We start from the raw sequence: 27,425 nt of genomic DNA, 5'->3' as shown, positions 1-27,425 counted from the left end.
AACACACAGACTGCACTGCAATCTAACTTTATAACAGCATTCACTGCAGGTGATCTGAAAGTTTATTTTGCTACATGACAACAGACTTTTATGTACATACAAAAGGTACTTTATTTAATTTGTATGAAACAATATGAAAACACACTGTTTAATAAACATCCTTTTCACAAAAGATCAAAACTGTGGGGGACCTTGTAGTTGAAATGAGAAAATTTGGGTCATTTTTTTGGTAAAACAGGATTTCTCTTGAGATTTGATCAGTTTACAGTCTTAACTTTCTTCTTCTTTGTTTTAGCCATCTGAGGAAGAGGCATTTTAAAGGCAGTCCTACAAATAAAGATACAAAAGAGACAATTAAAACACAGTCATAAAAAATTGCACGTTTTAAAATGACAATAAAAGTACTCACTCGCATGTTGTGCAGATTGGACTAAAGTTACAGAATACTGGAGGATGGAGAAGATAAAATGTTATTATTAGAAATAATCACTCTGCAATCTAATACAGTCATTATATAAAACTCATGTAAAAATTGACCACCAGCTTTTCTACATTAAAAAAAGGTTTAATGCATATTATAATAATATCAAATAACTTTTAACAATGTATGGCAATCCCGTATTTTTGGGATACTGTGGGTAGTATATACATACTTGACAGGCACACTGAGCAGACGTAGCCGATTTCAATGAGGTTCCGGTGGCAGAAGCAGGCAGCCCTGTAGTCTACGTGTACTGGAGGTGGCAGTAACAGATGAGAGCGCTGGTCTGCGTCTGGTAAAAAAACCCACTGACACAAAACCAGCACTTTCAAAATATGACACAACACTTAAAAAAACTGATAAACTTCATTTTTTAAAATGTGAAATCCCACCAACAAATACTGTGCCAAAGCAATCTTCTGTGGAATTTTAAGATATAAGCCTCCAGTTATATCACAAGCCTGTTAAAAAACAAAACACTTTTGTTTCGCACCAGTGTGTTTTATATTGAGCTTTAACAACGGAACATGTCAGCCATCATAAATGTTATTGTGTCCTTCATGAAAGTGGATCAAACAAAAACCTGCTGCAACAGTCCTGAGTCCATGTCCAGCATACAGGCATCCATCAGGACATTCTGTAGGAAAAATGGGGCGAGTAACAGTTAATAATGAGTCTTTAGTTCCCTGAAATTTGAGTATTGAAGTTATCCTACCTTCTTCTGTGCAGCAAAGACCACATTCATGAAGTTCATGTACTGTAACGTACAATCCTCGGCTGCTTTAATTACCTGGATCACAAAGAGAAGCACATTCATACAGCATCTAAACAACAACTGTGATAAAATTATGAGACATTTTGGTAGGAAAAGTTCATACCAAAATTCTTGATTTCATGTCCTGCCCCGCTGTCAGTAAAAGTCGAAAAGTTCATTCGAAAAGTGCATTACATAGAAACAATAAGATGTACTTAAAATAAGATGAAAATGAAGTCAATGTATAAAGGAGGACGTCTTAGATCTTAGACCGTGAACATTTCAGAAAGAATCTCATTACAAATGCATTAAGGCAACAGTTTAATATAGACCTGAATAAACACATCGAAGAAACATACCATGACAAAAAAAACATAAAAAATGTTTACCATCCACTTCCTTGGACACTCGATTAATGTCTGATAGTGAAAAATTAATGAAAATTGCAGTCTGCACTTTGCACATTATATCATATTCACACAACGGCTTTGTCCTTTAAATATTTGATCCTGTACTAATAAAAGCAGATGTTCAGGATACAGCACAAAGCTCTGGACAGTGATCCGGCCAATAGCGTCTCTGTTTGAGTGCAGTTGACTTCTGTTATTAAAAGAAGACAGGATAACAATTATTCATCTATAAACGCTATTTAAAATGTTCTTATGGGATAATTTGTGCAACATCCTGATCCTTTTAAAACCATCATTCTTTTCAATAAATCACTTTCAGATTTAAGTAAGTTTTAAGTAACAATTTTGTTTCCCAAAAAACGCTTACTTCTGTCAATGAGCTTCTTGATTTGTTCAGCAAAGAGGTCATTAGCAACTGACAGAAGCTCATATTTGCCATCACCGCTTGAAGCAATGTCATCTCCCGATTTCCAGTTCTTACTGGGATATAAAAAATGGCTTGGAAAAGAAGAGTTTAGATGTTATTGGTTAAACAAACACCACAGTCATACACGTCAACAAAACGATTAGTTCATTACCTCTCTTGATAAAGACTCGCAATGATGGCTAGTTTGTTGGTTCTTGCCATAACCATGTGGGAATTTGCCAGGACCATCACAGCATCCAGACATTTTGAAAGAGTGAACTGTGCAGAAATAAACAAAGTTAGTTTAATAATAATTCCTTATAAACGCATTATGAACAGTCAGCTGTTTACCAATAAAACTAGAACTCTATATTCCTTTATGTAGTTTGTGTTCTATTGGTTTACAAAGATAATCCAACAGATAACATCCCACCAACAGAGCCAAACACATTCCCATTAGTTTAAACCTTTTACAAATCATGTGATGGGTTCTTTTTTAGATGGTTTTTTGTTTATCAGGTAGAACAAGAGGTTTGCTCCAAGATGTTAAGCATGCAAAATCAGAACAGACACTTCAAAGAGAAATTAAAGGTTTTAAATCAGATCTTAATTTAATTTACCTTCGGTTCACGTTGTGCCTGCTGGCCCCACCAAATAGGGTTGATATCAATCACTATCACCAGAATGTTAATTTCGTCTTCTGCATGGAACAATAAGAGATTTGTTGTTTTTGTTGTTTGACAGTTCAGTATACATTTAATTAAATACTTGACCAACCTGATTCCATTGTCGCGATCTCCTTATCACAGACTATTAATTTCGCTACTATTTATTCCCCTTGTAATACGGTTTATCGTATGCAGTCATGCTGAGCTGACCAAAATGTGACAACAATACAACCAACTCATCATCTGTGTGTATATGACTCTTCAGCACAGGCGTGCGGTTTTGTCGCGTATTTAATGACGTCATAGTGGACGGCGAAGCTAGGCGCCAGTGTTGCCAGATACCGCTGGAGAAACTGTCGCGTGTTCGTTCATGTCGCGTTCAAGTTTTCTCATTACAGTGAACACCAGACACGCAAATAAAAAATAACATAACAAACTATATATGTTACATGTAAGGATATGAGAATTGAGCTATTACATTCTTCTGTAGTGCCCGTGCTTGGCAATAGGTGGCGATAGCGCTCCGTTTACGCGCACAACGCACCGCTATAGAAACACAGAGAAAGTGTAACAGCAGTTCACTGTAAACCGCTTATATCAATATCAATTGCTAATGTCAATATATTTATTACATTCTATCTTCTTATGTTAATGTTTGAAGTTTATATATTTTAGTTTTCTGGTCGGGTTTCTGCCGTAAAAGGGTTTGATCGTTGCCTCAGCAGGACACACCACAACTACATGTGGATGTAAGAGAGAGTTTACAGTTGAATTGTAAATCCCTCAGTATTTTCACGTGGAGTTCATTATGGAAGAGAAAGGTGGGTTTTATCTCATTTTGCTCATGACAGCTAAAATTATAAAAGCCATGGTTGCTGTTTATTCGTTTTTATTTGAGTTTTGACACTGAGGTTACTTTTGTAATTGTATTGCTGTAGTTGTTGGTTGGTTTCATCGTCTTTCTGTTGTTTTCCAGAGCTGGTGGAATATTTCAGAACACAGACCAGAGAGCGTCCAGACATGGCTTCAGCCGTGGCTGCCATAAGCTCGCTGCTGGAGTTCCTGAAGAGAGATCAGAGTCTGTTTTTTCTCAAATCTGGTCTTTTCCTTATATCAGCATATATGAGCACTGGATGTAAACTGACGGCTGTACTTCTCCAGGTGAGACTATCCTCGGCCTGAGAGAGAACATGACGCAGGCCATTCATAGACTACAGGAGACGGATTCATCGGTCGCCGTGTCTTCTGGAGGAGAACTCTTCCTGCGCTTCATCAGCCTCACCTCACTGGAGCATCCCGTCAGTTTGACATTTTGTCTTTAGAATGATGTTCCTCACTGAATGACAGGATCTCTTTCCGTTTTGAGATGAAATAATCACCTGCTTTTTGGCCCACAGGATCTCTCACGTTGTAAGAATGTGATGATAGAGAGAGGAGAACTCTTCTTGAAGAAAATATCCTTGTCTAGGGAAAGAGTGGCTAAACTTTGCCACACATTTATCAAAGATGGAGCTGTAAGTATGGTCGTAAAAATGAAACGTATAACATGAAAGAACATAATTATGAATCATTTAGCAAATTTAAAAAACGTGTACCTCTGCTTTTGTCCTGCAGAAAATCCTGACACACTCTTCATCTAGAGTTGTGCTAAAGGTCCTGGAAAACGCAGCCGCTGATAACAAACGCTTCACAGTGTATGTTACAGAATCACAGCCAGATTCAGCGGGGTGAGTCATTTGTTTCTCATCTTCTTTTCTATATCTGGATAATGTTTACTTATGCAGATTTAACTAAGATCAACTATCTTCAATGTTTACAATACAAGTAGGCCTAGAGAGCCAATTATAAAGCAGTTAGCATCTGACCGGAAGGGAAAATAGCATAGTCTATAAATAAATGTTTGGATAAATACAATAAATATTTTTGAGAGAAAAACGTTGACATGCAAATGCAAATATAGAAGTATAAATATAGAATGTGCATTATACAGAAATAGCCATTACATTTTTTTAATACTACATTATTGTTTTCCCCCATTCCCTGGAAGTAAACTTTTGTCAGAAAAACTGCGCAAACTCAATATTCCTGTCACAGTCGTGCTGGATGCTGCGGTCGGGTAAGTAGGAGATAGACTTCAATGATTTGGTGTAGTTAGTATATGACTTTACCAGGGAAAGTTCATTATTTACAAAATAACATTTGGGACACTTTCATTTCAGATACATCATGGAGAAAGTGGATCTGGTGATCGTGGGAGCTGAAGGTGTTGTGGAGAGCGGAGGTGTTATCAACAAGGTCAGAAAAAGTACCGCTGTTGTTCTCGTGCTGTTTAAAATATCTTTTCAATGTAAAAATAATCATCTAATACATCTTTTCTTTCTCTTAGATTGGTACCTATCAGATGGCAGTTTGCTCCAAAGCACACAACAAACCATTTTATGTGGTGGCAGAAAGTTTTAAGTTTGTGCGACTTTTCCCCCTTAACCAGCAGGATGTACCCGACCGATTTAAGGTAAGTTTGTTTGAAAGTTATTTGCACTTCATGTCTACACATTTCAGTTTTTTTCCCCCAGTCCCTTATTATTTAAAGGTCCAATGTATGAAATTTAGCGGCATCCTGTTTAAAGCACTACAGTTGCTGACACAGAACTGCCATGCACTTCTTTGCCGAAGGAGATAACGTATTTATGAATGTCCGCTTATGGCTACTGTATAAACATGGCAAATTCCATGCAAGGGGACTTACGGTGTATTTAGATAGAAACAGCTCATTCTAAGATAATAAAAATATAACGCATCATTATGTATGGTCTTTATACACCTCTGAAGCCATAGTTATTATGGCTGGGTTTTGAGACCATTTTGGCAATTAGATTCTTATTAACATGGTTTCGATTCGATTCAATATCTATTAGTTATCAGTATTCAATTTAAGATGTTAGATTTGCAGACATGGAATCCATATTTGAATGTATAGGCTGGTAACTGAAACCCCCCTAATCAGCTAAATGAATGAAATACACATTCAGGTTAATAGTATAGCTCACACAATTGTTTTGAATTACTTATTTATTCTTAGAAATAACACAGATTTCAAAATTCAACTTGAATAATGGCGCCACCCTCTGGAAGAGAGGCGAAGTACAGTTAATATTCTGTTGATCGATTTCCCAAATCGATATCGTTTCTTTAAAATAAAGATAGATTCAAATTGAAGAATCTATATTTTTTACCCAGCCCTAATAGTTATGCGTATTATAGTGCATGTTTGTCAATAGATCCTCCAAAATACGACACACTGGACCTTTAAAAGTCAATATGAGAAGTTTTACAAGGAAGTGCCATCATGTGAACGTTAAGTTTGCACTTATTTGTAAATCAAAAACAGTTGACTTCAAAAAAATGTGAAACTCAACATCTTTCTCTTTCAGTACAAAGCAGACGTCCTGAAGACAGCACAAGATCTGAGTCAGGAACATCCCATGATCGACTACACACCCCCGTCTCTCATTACATTACTCTTCACTGACCTCGGGGTACTGACCCCATCTGCCGTCAGCGATGAACTCATCAAACTCTACTTATGATGATCTTCACAACAATTCTTGATGTACGACCCACATGGATTGTAGTTGATACATTTATTATTAAATTATCTTGTTTAAATCAAGTGAGAATGGACTGTCGATTATTTTCATGATGCCCAATACTCGATTTCCAGAACCAACCTCACACGTGTCAAAAGGCACAGAAAAAAAAAGTTTTAAAGGTCAAAGAGGTTGAAAACTAAACTGTTTTTATGTGGTAGATTAATTATTTAAATGCCTAAAAAAATATTTTTGGTCATTTTAATGACCCAAGATCTGCAAATATGCTTTCAGTTGCAACCATGATGAAAACGTAATTTAAGATAAAATCTCAAGTGAGGCAAATGTTTTTTAGTTAGAAGAACAACAAAGCAACAATTCACCTCTCTGACACAGTGAACATGTAAAAAAATGTGTTAAATCAAACTACCGTCTTTAGTATTTATCACACAATTATTTCGATAACTTAGTAACAGGCAACATAAAAAAACGGATAAACTAATAGAACTTTGTGGAAATATACATGTATACACAACATTAATGTTTGGGAAGACGATGCTGCTGTGACAGTATTGATGTCCTCCAGCTGCACATGGTTCATTTAAAATAACGGAGCCTCGGGATGATCCATCAGAGACTTTATCCAGCTGGTCCCGTTGATCAGTTTGGTTGTGGCTATAATATATTCTGTCCCACTGTCTTCCATCTGAGACAAGAACCTCAAAGCTGCAATTTCAGCATATGTGACGCCACCCAGGAAAAAGACAAGAGTCGTTCTGTTTTCACCCGGCTGACCTACAAACATAAGAGTATGTTGCTGCCTTCACCATTCATAAAACCATAATCAGAGTAGAGACATTTTGTTTACAAAGGATCACATGTGCATTTATCTGCTGTGCTTAAAATATCTGATTTGTTCAAATGAAGTGTGAAAATAAGCACACGGAAAAAAACTACCGGTCAAACGCTTTTGGACACTTGAGTGAAATGTTTCTCATTATTTAAAAAAACATTTTATTTGAAAGTGTAATTGAAATGGATGACTACGAGCCAATAAGAGCACAGAATTGATTAAAGCTTTTTGATAAAATGACAAGAAAACATTTTTGCAAATTCTAGTCAAATGGTGACATGGTAAAACACTGAAGATGGTAAAAAATAAATACATTATAATACATATCATTTTTAAGTTACAACATAATTCCCATAGTTCCCTTTGTTTTATTTCATAATTTTGCTCCGTTCGTTATTATTCTAAAATATGGGAAAAAAATGAACACATAAGTGACCAAGTCTCCGAAAACTTTTGACCGGTAGTCTACTATGTTAATACAACCCATGGTTGGGTAAAATATGGACAAACCCAACCACTAGAGAAGCAATGGACAAAACCATTTTCAAAAATAATAAACAATACCAATGTCATTCCTTACGTTTCTTGTGAAGGCCTGCAGGAAGTTGCTGTCTCTCCTCAAAGTGAGGACCAGGTAACATCTTCAGCACCTCCTCTATGCTCCTCCAGCCGGGTCGTGCCAGCAGCTGAGTGAGACGAACGCTCAGAGGAGCGTAACCACTGTACACATACGAGATGTCGTTGGGGTTCTAAACACAAATGGACCCAGTCATGAGCAACTTACAACTGAAAGTGCTAAAGCAACAGCAGGACAAAATAAACACATCCACAGGCCTGTTCGTTTGTATCCTCCATCCACAGCTTCAGGGTTTTTCTGATTGTAGGGTAGTTGTTTCTCATGGTGCTCTGAGGTTTCAGCAGCCCAACCTTTTCCATGTTGTTGAGGGTCAGAATGTGCTCGTAGCCGTACGTCTGCACCAAAACATGATCATTGTCAGTTTAGAGAGAGAAACCACAAAACAGCACATATATAACATATCAGATATGTAAACATAAATAAATATATACGGGTGTCGGGTGTGCATACGTGTGATCACAAAGTGACAATAAAAGTTAATCGAAACACCGGTTTTATGAGCAATATACTTCCAAATCAAATATTTAACAAAACATAAATAGATTCTGTCTTACTTGAATGATTTCTCTCTTATAGTAGTCCAGGAGCTTCTGTTTGAGGCCGTTGTTACAGACAGACTGCATGCAAACCAGCCGCAGGATTTTTATGAGTGGATCTTTTTGTGCAATGCAGTCTTCTATATACGTGCACACCTGAAAATAACACCACACACTGACGCATCAGTCAAAGAAATTATCAAAATATAAAATTATTCATGAACAGATTAAAGCACCTTGTCTGTGTCCACTCCAGTCATGAACTCCTGCTCCACTGTCAAATTTTCGAAGAAAACATCTGAGGCTGAAACACAGAAAAAAATGTTTAATGCACTTAAAAATCCACACCAAAGCCAAAGCTAATCTGAGCAGTGGTTTAAAGTAAAAGGCCTCATCATGATGTTATTTCATATTTCTAAAGGCATATTTCCGATGAAGAGTCCTGACAAAAGTTTATTAAGAGAATTTGAAGGTTTTCCCAACTTTCTATTAAAGTAATTTCTAAGGAAATCAAAATGATTACCGACAGCATGTCTCTGACTGTTTTCATGTCACATACAAAATAACATAACAAGACTGAAGTTTTGAGAATGAAGTCAGTTTAAGTCAAAGTTATGGGAATAAATTAGTAGCAATATGAGATTAATGAAGTCAAAATGATAAGAATAAAGTAGTAGCATATGAGGTTGTAATATTTTGCGAAATAAAATCAAGGATAATGTTGTAAATTTTAAGAATATTTCTATAATTCCATAATAAATATTAATTTAAACCTCATAATCTTATTATTCTTTTTTTACTTTGCATTAAAACACTGTTTAATATCACAGACCTGGAGTTGCGAGAAACAAAAACAAAAATAAACAGGCAGGATTGTTTCTTTGACTTGCTTGTTATGTCTTTAACGAGTTCAGCGATAGACGTGTGGTTTGCCAGAGAGCTGCGAGCTGCCTGCATGTGAGGCAACTGAGAAACAAACTGTTTGATCTCTCCAACCGTCTTAGCATTGTGTCGTTCCTACAATAGACAAAGAAATATGTGCTTAAATCATAAATTAAACAGTTAAAGGAACAGTTTGCATCCAAAACTGGTATGATGGTGTGCAAGCTGTTGGTTTGTTTACGTTGCTGCTTCATTTACATTAAAGGTCAGCATCCGTTTCCTCCTGTCTGGCTCTCTGTATAATCACAAACCTCAAACGCAGCAGATATGATCTTGGCTTTCTTGCTAAGAGCTGCACCGACAGCATTGAAGTTCTTGTCGCGTATTTCAGCGTAAAGCTCCTCGGCCGAGTTCAGCTGCAGTTTTTTGGGTTCGGTGGGCAGATCTTTTCCACCTTCTTCCTGTTTCTTCTGCGCAAACTTCTCCGGTGGCAGCTTCACGTAACCTGGTATAGCGGAGTTGTCTTTTAAATATTAAATTTGAGTTTTAAATTCCTCATTTAAGAGTGAAATCATTCTTCTAATACTTTACCATTAGTGATGCCATAGACCTCATCAATGAGACCCTCATAAGTCAGCTGTGTGGCTAGTGGTGTGAGCAGGTCGACGTTGCGATCCAACAGCAGGAGTGTATCAAACACGGGTAGGGTCGGAATAAGAGTGCCGGCAAACTCTCTCTTCATCCGCAACATCATGTTGGCCACGTGCTAAAAAAAGACATCATGTCCCAAATTTGAAATGAAAAACTAAACTTACATTTTTTATATTATGACAACAATTTCACTTTACTTTACTTTTCGACTCACCCTTGCACATTCTCCTTTACCAAAGATCTGGGGTATTGTCCCATAAAGCGCTTGCAGAGTCATGAGGCCCTTGGCAGTGTGATACAGGCTTGTCTGATCATTCTCTAGATAACATTCCTTTCAAAAGAATGAAATAGAAAAAGTCTTCTTAACTTATTTATATGTTCATTTCATTTTTGCATATCAAAAGACGTCATACCTTATATTTATTTTTATTTACAATTCGTCTTTACTTCTTCATATGCACGCTGGCTATTTTAAATGCATTCAAACTTCCTCTTACCCTAAAGGAATTCTCAGACTCCATAGAAAGGAGATCACTGTCGTACGGGATGAGGTCCAGAATATACTCATCGATGTTTGTAAAGGAGTTGAGAACGCCCTTCTCCTTCAGTCTCTGCTCACACAGCAGACTCCGGCGAGGCACAAACAGAATGTGAAAATCTCGTGGTGGCTGTAGTTTATCCTCACTGCAATGGGGAGAGAAAAATCAAACAAGAAGTGCATTAGTGTGCCACAATGACATGATTAAAAAATGAAGGCTGGCCTTTGATTATCCAAACAAGAATAATCTCTGACAGTTTCAACATATTTCACCATTTGTTTTGAATATCAAGGTTACAAGGTGAGAATGAATATAATTCAACCTTGCAATGTTTTCTGCAATGATGTCCATTAGCTCCAGCCTCGGTCGAACAAAAAACACAATGTTCTTGACGGCAGCAGAAGGTATATGACCTCCTTTGAGAGTGAACATTTTCTCCACTTCATGTTCCTTATGAAACAGACAAATAAAAGGAAGAGGGAGGTCTTTAAACATGAGATGATAAATGGTCACAGTAAAAGAAAAAATTCCATTGTGTGTATTTTGGTGAAGAAACGGACTTACCTTCAGGAGTGAATACTGAGCTATCAACCCGAAAGGTCCGGTAAGATACTCGTCCCAAACAATGGCCTTAAAAAAACATTCGGAAATTAAAGGATGTACGTTTTATTTGATGATAATTTGTATTAATTAAAGATCACCTGATCAACACTACTATACAACAGCTGCAGTAATAATCTATTTGATCATTTATAACACACTAACTGCACCATTCACATCTGCAGCGGATCTAATCACACAGGCTTTACAGCAGGTGATAAAGTGACAGCACGAGAGGGCCGCTGTTTGTTTACGTGTTTACATATTTTTAAAACAAAGATCTTTAATGTACCTTACTCCCGGAGCATTTATCTAAAAACTCACGCAGATCCTTCCGTGCAGCCTCCCTCAAAATATTTAAGTTAACTCTGCCGTAAGACAAGTGAGACGCCATATTCGCTACATTAAAATCATGTGACACGGCCGTATGGAGGTGTCACGTGATGTGCCTTTTAAAATAAGAGTCCTCGGAATGAATCGCTCTAGCGCATGTAGAATGAATCTGAGAAGTCTTCACTAATTTTTCTGTTTTGGGTTCTGGTGAATGTTTTTTAAAACGTAACATCCCTGTTAAGAACAAAGTAATTTACATATTACAAGAATATGTAAAGAGTTGAAAGTAAGTAATATAAATTTCCACCCAACTACACAGAGCATATTAGGGAGCTGTAATTATTGCGGCTGTGATTGTTTGTAAATCAGAAAGGTTATCAAATTAAGTGAACCCTCCCCCAGCTTTGGAAGTTCAAAGTGTTTACTTAAAGATTTTAAATGACATTAAAATGGTAGTGTAAACGTCAATACCAAACAATACCACTTTTAAACAGATGATGGCTGAATGTCTTAGGCCTGTAGAAAACATGGAAAAGAAAACTGGATTCGTAGTCTAGGTCGGTGATTTAAAGTTAGTATTAAAATGCAACAACAAATTTTTGACTTGCAATTTGTTATCTGACTTGCTAATTTGACATCACATTAAATAGGCATCTACCACATGCCTATATGTGTACATCATTTTAACTGGAATTGTGTTCTTTTATTTCACTCACACTGTGTGTATTTATTTATTTATTAATTTAAATTTTCCAAGCTATCCAAAATGACATATATATATATATATATATATATTATATTGAAGACATATTTAAGAATAATTTTAGTAAAAGTTATTTTGACGCCACATGTTTGACGCAGAAAGCGCTGTAGACGCGTGTTGCCAAATCTGTATATTTTCGGTATTTTCGTTTTTTTTTATTATTAACGAGTACTTTTACGCAAACAACGCGATCACTTTAATCCTAATGTAATCCAATGAAAACTGTCACACACAAATAAATAATACATCATTACTTAGATGCGTGATAATATTAGGCTTTCGTCAACGAATTGGATTTCTGTCAAATATCTGGCAACCTCTTCGGTTGAAGCAAATATTTACAGAGCGTTTCCGTGCGAAGTGTGCAGATATTACGGGAGTTGCATTGACAATGTTGCGCACGGTTTTCCTCCGAACTTTACCGCAAGTTTATCGCGTCTCCGCGTGCCGTCATTTCACGATTCCTGCTCCCAACACCCAACCAGACGTCCACTATAACAAGGTAATGGACAAATGTTCAGACTTCATATATCTTGAATTCACGAGTAAGCAAGATGTTCATGTGCATTGAGTGAAATATTCCTTAATATATATCTTAGATTTTTTATATAGTGATAATATTATTTAATTCTAAACTTTGCTGTTATGGTTAGAATACATTATGGAAAATGTCACGTGGTATGTACCTGACGATCTACGTATATGGCGTTGAAGGATCCAGGCAATGCGCGTGGCCTTCACTCTACTCACGTGTACTGTACACTGTACACAGTCTCGACAGTTCACATCAATAGAGACAATGTTGCCAGATTGGGTTTCCTTTGAACGGATGAGACGGGGCGGGTGGACAAAATTTGGGCTGCTTATAAAATTAAAAACCTCCCCAGCAGCTTTTCTTTTCTTTTATTTAGGCAAGTTATTTCAAAACGATCGAAAATAATGTGTAGTACTAGTGCAGTCATAAACACGTTATCCTCAAAACAGCTCTTATTGGTTCAGTTTAACTAGGGATAGGGAGACCTGTCAATCAATCTACCGTTGAGATGTGATGACTCGTGAGTGACAGGGTTTTGACAGGACAAGTGATGTGTTTTTTATTAGGGTTGAAGTCATTAGGTTAATTTCTTGATTTCTGGGCATGTAAGTTACATTTTCTTACTCTCTTTAATGTCATGTTTGATCCGTATGATCTGTTTTTATTATATTTATTATCATTCTTTGTTTTAAGCAGATAAAATGGTCATTATCATCGTTGATTGACATTGCAATGAATTTCTATTACATCATTTTGGCAGTTCAAATTTGGGGTGGTTTTAGTTGGAGTGGGCGGGTTTTAGTGTGGCTTTTGGCCTGGAAGTGTCCACCCAATCTGGCATTGATTTTAAAGATAGGCTTTAAAGACAGCCCTAACTTCCCTATAAGCTTATTCATATTTCATAAAAATCTAAGTTTACTCGTAACTCATTAATGTCTGTTGTTACGTGTCTTGTCACAGATTTTCATTAACAACGAGTGGCATGATGCAGTAAGCAAGAAAACTTTCCCAACCATCAATCCAACTACCGGTGAAGTTATCTGTCAGGTTGCAGAGGCTGATAAGGTATGTGTGTGTTTTAGTGTTGAGTATTTTATTAATCTCCTATAAATCATTGTCCCAATTAATGGCCTGAATGTAATTCAAGCATAGCCTTTGGCTAGGATTTTGAAAGCGTGATGTTTGTTTTACTATTCTGCTATCAGGCTGATGTGAACAAGGCTGTGGAAGCTGCTAGAAATGCCTTTTTGTTTGGGTCTCCATGGCGACGCATGGATGCATCACATCGTGGATGGCTCCTGAACCGACTGGGCCGACTGCATTGAGAGAGATTCTGCGTATCTAGCTGTGAGACCCTTTTTTCTTGTACTTTGTTAAAGACTTTTGTTTTATACATAAAGTGTGGATATGTTTCAGCAGCAAATTCAAAATAATGCACGGTATAAAATCATTCTTAGTTATGTAAAGACCCATGTTTTTTGTGTTTTAAATAGGAACTTGAGACTCTTGACAATGGGAAGCCGTATGCAATCTCCTACACTGTGGATGTGCCCATGGTGGTCAAATGCTTGAGGTGAAAATGCCAGTCTGTGCGTCTTTTGGCCACAATAACTGTTTGGAAATTACTAAACACATTTAAAGCAGTTCTTCAGTTTTAAATGTCATTGTTTATGTCCGTAGGTATTATGCTGGGTGGGCCGACAAATGGGAGGGGAAGACTATTCCGATCGATGGGGATTACTTCTGTTACACAAGACATGAACCTGTTGGAGTGTGTGGCCAAATTATACCTGTAAGTATGTGACCGCCGGATATATATTGTGTCTTCATTTTCATTCAAAGCCGATATTAGCACATTGCTTTGGTAATGGTTGAATCACCAACTTGTTTAAAAATATCTCAGAAGGTTTAAAATGCACGAATCTTTGGATTTACTTGGATTATTGTCGTGGTCTCTATAGACTCTTTTGCTCATGCAGGGTATAAATTTACCAGTTTTGTCATGGACGGCCATGTTGTCTTTCTGGTATTTGAGTTTTTGTTAGATTATCTGCATACAATGTAGGCTAAATGTTATTTACTCTTGCCCCACCAGTGTTTTTTTAGTAGAAAAGTCATTCAGTTCAAGCATTTCTTTAAATTTTCACTTAACTTTCATCCTTTATGAATATTTGAACATACATTATATGTCAAATGAGAGAACAGAGCGTCTGCTAAACAAACAAACAAACAAAATTCTGCTGTTCTAAGCTGAGTAAACTGTGTTTTTGTCAAGACTTCATCATCACAGCACCCCCTACTCTACCAGAGCCGTTAAAAACAGAGTTGCGACACACTTTGATCTCGTCCCTGTGTGGTCACGTGGTTCATGTAGATCTCAATAGTTCCACACTGTCAGTCTGTTTGAATGGGGTTAAGCGGGAGAGACAGTGGATGCAGTCGTGTTTGTATCAATATATGCACTGATTATTATGTTGATTTCTCAAGATGGCGCTGCGGATGGCTGCCTCAATGTGAAGCCCTCCAGTTGTATACTGCCTCTTGTCCTTTTGTCTAATATTGTCCTTTTCGTCAAATGTGTATGGCCTCTCACATATTTATTTTAACTTTTTGTTACCTGTACCGGGTCCCATTTTTAACCTGTATGTGCACTGGAAGCATTGGTCAGGAATTCCTTGTGTGTCCAAGCACACTGGCTATAAAGCTCTGATTCTGATTAAATTCACAATAAAAATTTGTACGATGAGTTTTAGAGAAACAGTATTAATCAGTTTTGAATGTTTTATTTGACTAGGGAGAATGCATAATTTGCCATACTTTAACAGAATGCATGCCTTCATCTGTTTCTCCTGCTTCTATGATCATCAGTACATACCAATGATATTTTTGTTCAGACATTCACATTAAAATGCTCAAGTCATTTATCAATAAATAATCAGAAAATGATCAAGACAAACAATTTCAGTCAGAAAGAACAGAATGAAATTTATCAAAAAATGGCATTAGCGGTGTCGGACGAAAGAAATAAATAGGCCGCAATATCTGCCGCCCATGCCTCTCCCTTCAGTGCTTGCGCTCACTCTAGCTGTTATCAAAAGAGGGTCTTGTAAGTGCGCCATAACAAAGGCTGAAACCAATAAATATGACAAGAAAATTCAAAACCGTGTTTTAAAGCTGGACTTTAAACGCACCAAAATCTTCATATGTAAATGTTTTTGTGATGTTTTAGTGTGTTTAATCTATACAATTAAAGTGCATCCTACATTTTCGGTATCGGTCCACACTTTTCATTACGGTGCATCACTAGTAGCTAACATTTTATTTAAAGAGGAGTCTTTATAGAAAATAATTCAACCAAACACACAGAAAATATTTTTTAATTTAGGAAAACAAAATTTTGTTAAAAAAAATCCTTATAATAAAACACCATTTTACAGAGAGTATTTTCTCAGCGTACCAGCGAAAGTGTTTGGGAAACAGTGAAATGAATGGGCTTCAATGTAATGTTTGGAACTATAGAGTCTTCCATGACACGAGTTACTTCCGCATTCCATTCTTCCAATGGACATCTGTGCGAGTGTCGCAACTCTGTTTTTCAAAGGCTCTGCCTATTATCAAGTCTTCACATCAATGACAGAAGAATGCGGAAAACCGTTGTGTATAAATGCCAGAAAATCGCATGGAGTTAAAAGCATCTTTTACGATGCTTGCAGCTCCATATAAAAGTGAACAAAGACCTACACTGTATGTTTGCTTGTTTAAGTACATCATTAAAGGAATAGTTTGCCCAAAAATGAAGAAAATATTTTGAGGAATATTGGTAACTGAACAACGGCGGTACCCACTCACACTTCGAGTGTACAGAGACAAAACCAATGCAAGGCAATGGGTACCGCCGTTGTTCTGTCACTGAAATTCTTCACAATATCTTATTTGCGTTCCACAGAAAAATGAGAAAGTCATACGGGATTGAAATGACAAGAAGGTGAATAAATGATTTTTAATTTTTGGATTTTTCATTATGCCTTCAATTTGTGTTCAAGTCACATTTTCTCTCTTGTCCTGTCCCACAGTGGAACTTCCCTATGTTGATGCTGGCGTGGAAGCTTGGGCCTGCTCTGGCTACAGGAAACACAGTTGTGATGAAGGTGGCAGAGCAAACACCTCTCACTGCGCTCTATATCGCCAGTCTTATCAAAGAGGTGACTGCCATTGTGAAATTGCTGAAATTATCTGAAAAAAGACTTAAATTTCCTGACTTGACTGTTTTCATACGTTGGTTTAGGTGGGTTTCCCTGCTGGTGTTGTCAACATCATCCCAGGAATGGGTCACACGGCAGGGGCAGCCATCACATCTCACATGGAAGTTGACAAAATAGCATTCACCGGCTCCACTGAGGTAAGAGGATTTTCTTGGAAATGTTTGGACTTGATACTGGTGTTTTGAACAGAACTAGTCTTTTTTCAGTTTTGGTAGTACCGTGGATGGACCGTGTTCTGTGTTACTGATGGGCGATTCTGTCCTGTAAATGTGAAGTAACAGACTGACTTGAAAACCCCCTTTCACGTTTTATTAAAGAACTCAAAATCAAATAAAACATCGACCTAAATGTTCCCAAATGAATCTTAAACCATATGAAAATAAAAAATTTAACTTCGCATTAAACTGAAATAAGCGGTGGCACTAAAATTTGAATTTTTACTTCCTTTTTACTTTACTTGCTAAATAATTTACCAAAAATGAATATAAAAGAAAATAATAACAAGACTAAAATAACTCTGCTTTGAGATCTGACTAATACGACTTCATAATACTGTTGCATTTTTGTAATCTCTATAAATAAAGTGTTCAGAAATAACTTGGAATTGATATATTCATATTGGTTCAAATTATAAATATCGTTCCAGTTATTGCTCTTGAACTGTTTCTCTTAAAGGCATAAGCTGGGACACTGTGTGCCTATTACATCCATCTACATGCTGATGCCTCTGTCCTTCTTGGCCTTGTAATGTTTTTTGCAGCTTTATTTTTAAACCGGTCTGATTTTCATTTTTTAGGTAGGTCAGCTCATCCAGAAAGCCTCTGGCAGCAGTAATCTTAAGAAGGTGACACTGGAGCTGGGAGGAAAGAGTCCCAACATCATTTTATCAGATGCTAACAGTGAGTCTGTTAATCCTGATACACATTACAGCTGCATAAACTACTGTTTGGAGCTTGACACAATATACAAGGATAAATGTTATGTTTAAAAGAGATCTTTGTTCATATTTGTGTTTGCAGTGGAGGAAGCCGTTGAGCAGGCCCATTTTGCCCTCTTCTTTAACCAGGGCCAGTGTTGCTGTGCAGGCTCCCGTACGTTCGTGCAGGAGAACATCTATGATGAATTTATAGAGAGAAGCGTGGAGAGAGCCAAGAAGAGGATCGTGGGAGACCCCTTTGATCTGAAAACCGAGCAGGGACCCCAGGTGCAGCTTCGTCAATATCTACTAAAAAAGAAATGTCTGAATCACGCAGTCAGTGAAGCGAGCTGATTGTTTTTTTTTCTCCTGTGGCTGAAGGTGGATGAGAAACAGTTCCAGAAGATTTTGGGTTACATCAGCATCGGGAAGCGCGAGGGTGCCAAGCTGATGTATGGTGGGGGGGTTGCAGCCGACCGCGGTTACTTCATCCAGCCCACCATTTTCGGTGACGTTCAGGATAACATGACGATCGCTCGAGAGGAGGTCTCGCACTTCTCACATCATATTGTCATCGTATTATCGCATTTTATGTCCTTTTATTTATTATTGCTGTGAGCCTAATACTGTTTACATTGCAAAACAAACCCCATGTCATTCTGGTGGGGTTTATAAACTACAGATTATACACATTTTGTCCTCCATAATATGCTATCTTCTTCCTCTGCTGTTAGATCTTTGGACCGGTGATGCAGGTTCTGAAGTTTAAATCTTTAAAGGAAGTTATCGACAGAGCCAATGACAGTAAATATGGCCTGGCAGCTGCTGTTTTCACCAAAGACATTGACAAGGCCAATTATGTCTCCAACGGCCTGCGCGCTGGCACCGTTTGGTAAGCGTGTAGTAATTCATATAGCATCTCTGTTTTAATTATGCATGACTGTTTTTTTGTCTACTTTGTTTACATGTGGCTTGTGTGTTTTATTTGATCAGGATCAATTGCTACGACGTGTTTGCAGTTCAAGCTCCCTTTGGAGGATATAAGGCATCAGGAATTGGCCGTGAATTGGGACAGTATGTACTGGACAACTACACAGAGGTCAAAACGGTACGGCTTTACCAAATCTCAGTTCATATTGCTCAAAAACTTCTTAACCCAAATACAAAACTCCTCTCACGTTGTCACAGATTTGTGCCTTAATTTATTTAACACATAAAAAGAAAAAAATCTTGGGCTTTCCATTCTATATACACGTTTTAGAAACAAATCACATAGAAAATGAACACTTTTTTTGCTGATTTTTTTGTCTATTGTAAATAATGGCCAGTGTTCATGTTCTCATTTATTTTCTTGTCTTCTTTAGGTTATCACCAAGGTTCCACAAAAAAATTCTTAAATGGTTGGAGGTGTCTGAAGAAGCAGACAAGCAGATTATTAAAATGTCATTCTGCTTCAATATCGTCAAGTTATATGTTGGTCAAAAGTATTAACTTAATTCTGTTCAACATAAGAATGATATAACCATGACTGTTTAATTGCATGCATATGTTTATGTTATTCATTTGTTGTTTAAAAGTACTTAAATAGGTGTGTAATTTACTACTTGTTATTATGCATTGAAAAAATCATTAAACACTAACAGAGATTAAATAGAAATGTAACTTTTTATAAAAAAACAGCATTTCTACTGTTTACTTGAGTGTTTTATGCTTACAACTGTATAAGCTCTAATTTTCTTTAATCAATCTTTCACAATTGTGTAAAACCTTATTATAAAGCTTTAAAACCTTTTCAAAGTGAGAAATATTTTATTCATTTTGATCATTTCTGTGATCATTAAAATATGCTAAATCCAGTCAGCTGTTAAACCATTTTCAATTTCTTTTTAATGAAACGTATGTAATGAAAATGAAATAAAAATGTCATTTTTACCTTTAAAGAAGTTGTTTGGCTTTCATGGTGCGCTGCGCAGAGTGTTCGATATCAAAGTCCCGCGACAGTTGCCGGCTCCGCAGTTGTTAGAATCGTTCTCGCGGTACTTTGATAACATATTCTGCGCTGTCTGCGCAGCGCCGCACGAAGTCAAACGGTCATAAGGTCGTTTGCCCTCCTGTCCGTTAGATGGCGAACTGCGCCGACTGCACCATGTACTGTGTGCCGAAGAAAAACAGTCTTCCTCAGCTCTGGATCACAGCTCGAGCTAACGATTTAGCAAATTTATTTAAGATAATAATTTACGACCTGTTATAATTTTCATTGAGCAGTTTAACGCAAAAAAGGCCAACGACACTTGCGGATATCGATAAGTTATGTGTCGGAATGATCGTCTGCTGTGAAAGCAAGAGTCATAGCTAGCGTCCAGGCAGCCTACCAGGATTGAACTCGTTTTATCTGCCGTCTGTTTAGTCGATAACATTATAGAGCAGTTTATAGTTCGGATGGTGGCTGATCTGTGCGTCATGTTGGCTCTGACACGCGCGTACAAGATGTTCGTCAATCACTCGGGATAGCTCGCGGTTTTTATTTCACTATATCAAAGCAGTTTATCTAGTTGGCGTGATAATAACACAGAGCCTTTCTTGCGGGGAATGCCAACTACATATCCATCTGGAGCAAAGAAAGACGAGGAGTTCAACAGGCAGCATGAGAACTACATGAGCAAATATCCGAGATATTTTAAAAGAGATCTTTTAAACGTTACCGAGGGTAAAGTCGTACATGTACGTGCATCGTGTGAGCCAGAGAGCGTCGTGAATCTGTCACATCATGTCTGAGGACGGCAGCGTGGACAGATTCATTAAGGTAAAGTTCTCTAACTCTTATCATATTTGTCTTGTCTCTCAATCTCTGTTGCTACCAACAACACTTCATTATTGCATAACATTACAGCACCAACACACCGCTGAGACAAACCTTAAAAACATCAGTACACTTTTATGACCAAATTGCACGTGGAATAAAATCAAGTCGTTTTTTTTTTACCATTGTTGTGTCCAGTTTATATTGAAAAGATAACATTGGTTTAGTAAAACGGGTTATAACTAAGTATTTGTTTGGCAGACTTCTTACAATTTGCAATACCAAAGTTTTACAAACAATACAATGATTATATTGTGGTTATTGAAGCTCAACCAAAAAAGTCATACATGAAAAAGATGTTCTGTCAAACGATTAATCGCTTTAATTAAATCCAGAATAAAAGTGTTTACATTGTAAACGTCAGAGCCATTGAGAGAGAGAGTCACGACAATGGAAGTTCACAATTTACGCCTGTCACGTGATTCAGGTAGCCTTCACATAGTTCCAGGAAGTTCTGTTTTCTCTTTAAATGCTTTATTTCTTTCGTTTTTGTATTCATAAAGTTTTGCTAGCGCATATACAAGCTAACTTTGTTAGTTGAACAACTAGCAGTTAGCCAACCACCGAGATAAAAGGGGTCATATGACACTGCTAAAACGACTAAAACAAATATCATTTATTAGAGATGTAATGCAATGTGTATAGACGATTTAAGGTGATTGGTGGAATAAGGCAAGCGTGTGACGGAAATGTAACACCTCTTACCATGTTTGGCCAATCAGGTTCCAAGTCAATTGTACTGACACCCACTTGCTTGTGTATAGATTTGAGTGGTCTTAGTCAAATCATACCACAAACTTTCGTTGATTTGTGGGGATGTGGTTACACGAGGCCTTTCACGAAAATCTGATTTAGTATTTGCTTTTAGATAGAATTACTCTTTTGTTCCCACACTTTACTTTTTGAAATTCCATGTGTCTAATACATTCATGCGCAACTTAACACACAAAAGACACAGAAAAACACGTATTCACACCATATGACCCCTTTAAACTGTTTGCCGTCACTGTTTATAGAGTAGAAGGCTCAGGTTATGTGTCAGTTGTTTGTCCAAGCTGCATTTGCTAACCTTTGCCACTGTTAGTTCTAAAGATGTATTCTCTCACAGTTTCTCTTGACTGTACATGCTTGGCTTCTTTTTCTATATGGTATGTGTTAACTGGACGTAACATAAGCTGACAATCCATCCATTGAGTGACCCTATACAGATTGGCCAATCTGGTTCCTTCCATTAAAGTTCACTTTTTCCAACAACTTTTTCAGCCCGGGACTGTGACTGACTTTACATATTCATATTAAAATCCTCCCACGAAAACACGTCACAATATTTAAAAAAGGGACTATTGAGAGCCTCCGTGAACCGCCATTGCTGTGAATTTTGTTTTTCATTAGAGTCAACGGAGTTGACGCAACTCTCTCTCTTTCAAAGGCTCTGCTACATGTCTGTTTGCTGTGCATATTCATTTTGTATTTATAAAAAAACAAAAACATATCCCTGTATTTAAAAAAAAACATTTATATATTTAAATTATTGGTAAATCTAAATAAATACATGTAAATATTTTCTTATATAGAATGTTTAAGTGTATGTGTATATGTTTACAAATACCAAATTAGTATGGATGGAACACGTATATTATGTAAACGCAAACTTATATTCTGGATAGTGAACTTTTTAAAAATCATAAATTCATGTTTTTGAACTTTACGAAATACTACAGTAATTAATACAAAATTACATGTACATGTGTATGTTATATTTTATGCTACATTTGAATATAACAAGTACTATTGTGTGCTACCATATTTTTACACAATGTTTAATTTTGTAATGTTGTAATAATAAGCTGGTTAAATGCAATTTTTGCCACAATAATACTAAATGTATTGTAAAATTTATATAAATAATCCAATGTGTTACATGTAATAAAAATCTTGTAAATTGCCATTTTATTATTAGTTGAGAAGTACTATTATATCTATTATTGTGAATTCAGAAATGATCTTATCCACAGTGCGTTATGTTTTTAACAGTATTTGTGTTTAATGGGTATTAAACCCACAACAATCACAGTGCTACCACATAACAAGCACAAGCTTCAACCCGGATGTCATTCAGGTGGATTAAATACAGTTTTAATATACTTGTTTTTTTGTTCTTGTAGGAAACATCAATCTTGGATGAGTATAACATCAACTGGACACAGAAGCTGGGGGCTGGCATCAGTGGTCCTGTGAGGTAGAGTCTAGTTGAAAGTATTATTGGCCTTCTAGAGTTTTCTATATTTACGAGTAAACCAGATTAAACAAATAGGACAAACATGTTTTATTTGGACATGTATCATTATGTTTTTTCTTTAGGGTCTGTGTGAAGAAGTCAACACAAGAAAGATTAGCCCTCAAGATCTTAATCGACAGATCCAAAGCTCGCAATGAGGTAGTGTGCATCAGCATCTTCTCTCTTTTATATAAAGTATGTTTTACCATGTTTAAGACTTGATGAGCTCTTATGTTAGTTAAAATAGGGTAATATAAGCCATTTGTTTAAAGCTACAATGCGTAAAAGCTTTGAACACAATTCTTCAAGTACTTGCTTTGATTTAAAATGAAAATAACAAGTCTTACACAGTGAAGTCTTCATCAGATTCAGCTCTGCTCGCCTTTTTCCTTGCAGGTGAGACTTCATATGATGTGTGCCTATAACCCCAACATTGTGAATATAATGGAGGTGTATGCAAACAGTGTGCAGTTTCCACATGAATCTAGTCCAAGGTAGAGAAGTACACTGTTGCCTATGTGAAATTTTCATTTCGTTTGAAGAAAAAAAATGTGCTAAACATACAGCTTTTGATATATTTGTTTCTTTTCTATATTCTGATAGGGCAAGGTTATTGATCGTAATGGAGATGATGGAGGGCGGCGAGCTCTTCCACAGAATCAGCCAACACAAGCACTTTACAGAGAAGATGGCCAGCCAGGTCACTAAACAGGTAACAAATAAACCTCACTATTTGAGAAAGTATGGAAGCATTTTAGGGACACAATCTGTCATCCGTTTTTGACACAACTTGGGTATATACACAAACAAGCATTGAGAAGATTCCACAACTCTGAGATGCACAATTTTAACTGTTCAAATAAAACTGAGAGGAACTGAATGGTTTTCAGCATGTTTCTGACTCAATCTACATCATGTTTGCAGATAAGTCTTGCTTTGCAACACTGTCATACGTTAAACATCGCACATCGAGACCTGAAGCCGGAGAACCTGCTCTTCAAAGATAATTCACTGGTGAGATCTTGGAAAAGTCATAGTTATTGTTCATCCTCATTTTTTGGTCATTTTACTCTATTAAAAAATTTAGTTTAGCTGAATTACGTACAGTTTGCACTACTTGAACACTAACTGGGTCACACAAGAAAGTTTCTGTAGCTCGCTGAAAGTTTTCCAAGTACCACAATAGATTTTTGTTTAAAAAGTTTTTAAGTTATTTTACTTGTGAAACTTGTAGTGCTCCCATGAAATCTTAAAGCTGCAATCCGTTAAAAATAAACACAAATTAGTTATTGAGCAAGTACATATAAACTGAAAACCAAAGGTTTCCAAGTGGAGCTGTCTGCTATGATCTCGTGGAAAATGTCAATTTAACATCATTTGATTTCACATACACATAACATGCATAAAGTAACCTATAGTTACATTTTTAAACAGAGATGGCGATGGAGAGTTAAATGTTACGGATATCAGCTTTAAGTCATTTTTGTTGTTTATGAGAGATGGATAGGTGGGTAATTTTTGACATGTATGCTCACATATATTCTTACATTGATTGTTTTAAGTAAGTGTAAAATGACTGAACAGTGTTAAAAGAAAGAACCCTAAATAGTTTTAAGTTAAAAACTAGTAGTTACATTTTCCAGTGTTTTACATGATGTTTCTTGTGTCTAAATGCCCCATCAGGATGCTCCTGTTAAACTGTGTGATTTTGGTTTTGCCAAAATCGATCAGGGTGATTTAATGACCCCACAGTTCACACCCTACTATGTGGCACCTCAGGTAAGAACTCTTCTGATAAAGAATACATGTTTTTCTGATGACACAAGTATTATACGGGATGTCTGATCTGCTAAGCATGCTGTCACTGGCTCTTTTTATTTTAAACACCCTGAGCATATCTGTCGTATCTTTGCATCATTTCTGCGAATCGTCATCATTTTCCTTAAAGAAAAATCACTTGTGAAACAGACAAAAAAGTAATATTAAAACCGATACGTTTTTATACCACCTGAATCACGAATCATTATCTATGTGAGCTTTTTATTGAATGTTGAACTGATCTTCCTTATTAGGTGCTGGAGGCACAAAGACGCCACCAGAAAGAAAAGTCTGGAATTATTCCCACCTCACCCACCCCATACACGTACAATAAGGTATATCTCGAGCTCCTGAAAGATACAGCTCGATGTTTGTTTGAAGAAGGAGAAATCATTTCACTGCATTCCTCTTTTCAGAGCTGTGACCTGTGGTCTCTGGGTGTGATCATATACGTCATGCTGTGTGGATATCCTCCGTTTTACTCCAAACACCACAGCCGCACCATCCCCAAAGACATGCGCAAGAAAATCATGACAGCCAGCTTCGACTTCCCAGAGGAGGAGTGGAGTCAGATATCTGAGATGGCCAAAGACATCGTCCGCAAGTGAGTGTCCTGAATCTCTGAAGACTTTAAAGTGAAACATCATTGACATACAGAAGAGCTGACGTCTGTTGTTTTTCATGTCTTTAATCATTATTACATCTTGGAATATTAAGAATTCATCTCTGGTCGTAGGAAAGTCGAGTATCCTGAGAAAGAAAAACATGATTTGTTCATGCCATTTTCTCAGGAGATGTGCAAGAACCAATGAGATGTAAAGTTAACAACACATAGCCAATAAAAAAAATTTAAGAGACCAAAGTCATTGTTTTATCCAATCACATGTGTTTCCATTGATGTGCAGAGTGTTTGTGATCTGAAATTTTTCCTTTTGTTGAAAGGCTACTGAAAGTAAAGCCGGAGGAGAGGCTGACCATAGAAGAAGTGTTGACTCATCCATGGCTCAACTGCACCGAGGCGCTCGACAATGTGCTTCCATCCGCTCAGATGATGATGGACAAGGTGAGATCCACAACAAAAAAAATGATTCAAGGCTTAATGCTTGTTTAAGTATAAATACATATGATATGCATAAAAGTAAATATGCGGTGTATATCTCTGTGGTTTCTTCAGGCAGTAGTGGCAGGAATCCAACAGGCCCATGCTGAGCAGCTGGCGAACATGAGGATACAGGACCTGAACGTCAGCCTGAAACCCATCAAGTTTGTCAACAACCCCATTCTGAGGAAAAGAAAGCTGCTCGGGTGAGTCTTAGTGTCCTTGAAAATATCATGAGCAGTAATATCCCTGCCCCTAACATTCTGAGCCCTGCAGAACCAAACCCAACGATGAACTCTTCATCAGCGATCCGGAGAACGAACCCGAGGACACAAACGTTGCTCTGGAGAAACTGAGAGACGTTATAGCACAGTGCATCTTGCCACAGGCTGGTATGTATGTACGCTCACACGTTTTGATCTCTCAAAAATTGTTTCTTATGTACAGTGTTGTGTTTGTTTGCAGGTGATAATGAAAATGAGAAACTGAATGAAGTGATGCATGAAGCGTGGCGCTTTAATCGAGACTGTAAGCTTCTCAGAGACGGATTGCAAGGGTTGAGTTGGGATGGTAAGTGTTTTTGTTACTAGATATCTAATATTTTTCAAATGAGATTTTAGACAAATATTCTTTTGGTTGTATAAAATAATTATAATTTTTTGGTTTTATTGAGGTTGTTGGATGCAAATACAATCTATGTGGACTAAACTAAATATTTTCATAATTCACAGTCTTTTTTATCAATTCATTCATTGTATTACAGCTCCAACATGACACCCATTTCTCTTTTTCTATTTGCAGGTAGAACCTTCTCGGACAAAGTAGATCGCTTAAAATTGGCTGAAATTGTAAAACAGGCCATTGAAGAAAAGACAAATTTACAGGAATCCCAATAGCAAGTGCTGTAATTAAGCTCCATTTTGTACCGTTTAATATCGGCAGGAATCCTTTTGTATCAAAGCGCAGACATTTTTCCACTATCCCGCCGTAGTCTGCTGTAAACCTGTAGGTAAAGCCGAGATGATGTTGGTATGATTTGTTTCCGCAACAAACTGCAGTAAAAAAAAATGTGTTTTAAAAAATGCAGCATTTTTCATAATCATTTATGAAAAATAAAGAAACCTAGGGGGAAACGATCAATTTTTCATTTCTTGAGAAGTGGTGGGCATTTGAAACCATGTTGTCATGGGATTCTTTTGAAGTTGTTTGGTCAGAAGGTGTGTGTGCGTGCGTGCATGCGTGTGTGTGCGTGCAAGAGAAAAAACAACAAGGTGGTGTTGTAGTCCAACCTCTCAAATCCAGACTAAGGCAGGTTCATCTGAGAAGTTTAACTGAAAGACTCGTATAACCCTAAACATCTAAAATAGACAATAATGAAGTGAATATTATGTGTAGGAATTTTTCTACAAGCAAACAAATACAAACTTTTCTATTGCTGAAATAGACACAATTTTTGCTCAATTAAAAAATGTTTTCTTGTACATTGAATGTTTGTATCAAATAAATGTCATGTTTTTAGTACGGTCATGCTCATATTTGTGGTAACAGTACTTTTTG

General features: G+C 37.0%; 5 protein-coding genes across 5 annotated transcripts; 3 read left to right on the top strand and 2 right to left on the bottom strand.

Moving 5' to 3' along the window:
* Window positions 1-44: 44 nt before the first annotated feature.
* On the bottom strand, window positions 45-2,996 carry gtf2h3 (general transcription factor IIH, polypeptide 3). Its single transcript, XM_056746262.1, has 13 exons — window positions 2,829-2,996; window positions 2,672-2,751; window positions 2,224-2,330; window positions 2,013-2,143; window positions 1,776-1,835; window positions 1,625-1,654; window positions 1,360-1,388; window positions 1,197-1,271; window positions 1,065-1,118; window positions 874-942; window positions 654-789; window positions 410-446; window positions 45-327 (listed from the first exon to the last, which is right to left on the bottom strand). Exons 1-13 carry the CDS (start codon window positions 2,836-2,838, stop codon window positions 258-260), a joined length of 888 nt encoding a protein of 295 aa, XP_056602240.1. The 5' UTR covers window positions 2,839-2,996; the 3' UTR covers window positions 45-257.
* A 109-nt stretch (window positions 2,997-3,105) lies between these two features.
* On the top strand, window positions 3,106-6,389 carry eif2b1 (eukaryotic translation initiation factor 2B, subunit 1 alpha). The gene is made up of 9 exons (XM_056745491.1): window positions 3,106-3,540; window positions 3,696-3,797; window positions 3,881-4,017; window positions 4,117-4,233; window positions 4,334-4,446; window positions 4,767-4,835; window positions 4,939-5,014; window positions 5,106-5,231; window positions 6,151-6,389. Exons 1-9 carry the CDS (start codon window positions 3,528-3,530, stop codon window positions 6,304-6,306), a joined length of 909 nt encoding a protein of 302 aa, XP_056601469.1. The 5' UTR covers window positions 3,106-3,527; the 3' UTR covers window positions 6,307-6,389.
* Window positions 6,390-6,544: 155 nt separating this feature from the next.
* On the bottom strand, window positions 6,545-11,424 carry vps33a (VPS33A core subunit of CORVET and HOPS complexes). The gene is made up of 13 exons (XM_056745489.1): window positions 11,297-11,424; window positions 10,969-11,034; window positions 10,727-10,854; window positions 10,363-10,549; window positions 10,080-10,196; window positions 9,806-9,980; window positions 9,526-9,719; window positions 9,223-9,349; window positions 8,569-8,636; window positions 8,351-8,488; window positions 7,994-8,131; window positions 7,740-7,908; window positions 6,545-7,101 (listed from the first exon to the last, which is right to left on the bottom strand). The coding sequence occupies exons 1-13, from the start codon at window positions 11,396-11,398 to the stop codon at window positions 6,908-6,910; spliced, it is 1,803 nt and encodes a 600-aa protein (XP_056601467.1). The 5' UTR covers window positions 11,399-11,424; the 3' UTR covers window positions 6,545-6,907.
* Window positions 11,425-12,438: 1,014 nt separating this feature from the next.
* LOC130419073 (aldehyde dehydrogenase, mitochondrial-like) lies at window positions 12,439-19,604 on the top strand. The gene is given in 14 exon segments (XM_056745490.1): window positions 12,439-12,602; window positions 13,596-13,700; window positions 13,841-13,945; window positions 13,947-13,982; window positions 14,129-14,208; window positions 14,316-14,427; window positions 16,709-16,837; window positions 16,921-17,034; window positions 17,694-17,796; window positions 17,917-18,101; window positions 18,195-18,359; window positions 18,548-18,705; window positions 18,807-18,921; window positions 19,178-19,604. Coding segments are annotated over 14 exon segments (1,551 nt in total). The 5' UTR covers window positions 12,439-12,491; the 3' UTR covers window positions 19,211-19,604.
* A 356-nt stretch (window positions 19,605-19,960) lies between these two features.
* mapkapk5 (MAPK activated protein kinase 5) lies at window positions 19,961-27,401 on the top strand. Its single transcript, XM_056746979.1, has 14 exons — window positions 19,961-20,616; window positions 22,839-22,912; window positions 23,035-23,110; window positions 23,348-23,445; window positions 23,555-23,663; window positions 23,876-23,965; window positions 24,635-24,730; window positions 25,024-25,104; window positions 25,186-25,373; window positions 25,712-25,832; window positions 25,944-26,074; window positions 26,145-26,260; window positions 26,334-26,438; window positions 26,670-27,401. Exons 1-14 carry the CDS (start codon window positions 20,581-20,583, stop codon window positions 26,762-26,764), a joined length of 1,416 nt encoding a protein of 471 aa, XP_056602957.1. The 5' UTR covers window positions 19,961-20,580; the 3' UTR covers window positions 26,765-27,401.
* Window positions 27,402-27,425: the final 24 nt, after the last annotated feature.

Source organism: Triplophysa dalaica, chromosome 4, assembly GCF_015846415.1.
Source record: "Triplophysa dalaica isolate WHDGS20190420 chromosome 4, ASM1584641v1, whole genome shotgun sequence".
Classification (NCBI taxonomy): Eukaryota; Metazoa; Chordata; class Actinopteri; order Cypriniformes; family Nemacheilidae; genus Triplophysa; species Triplophysa dalaica.
This window is presented reverse-complemented; position numbering and strand designations above follow the sequence as displayed.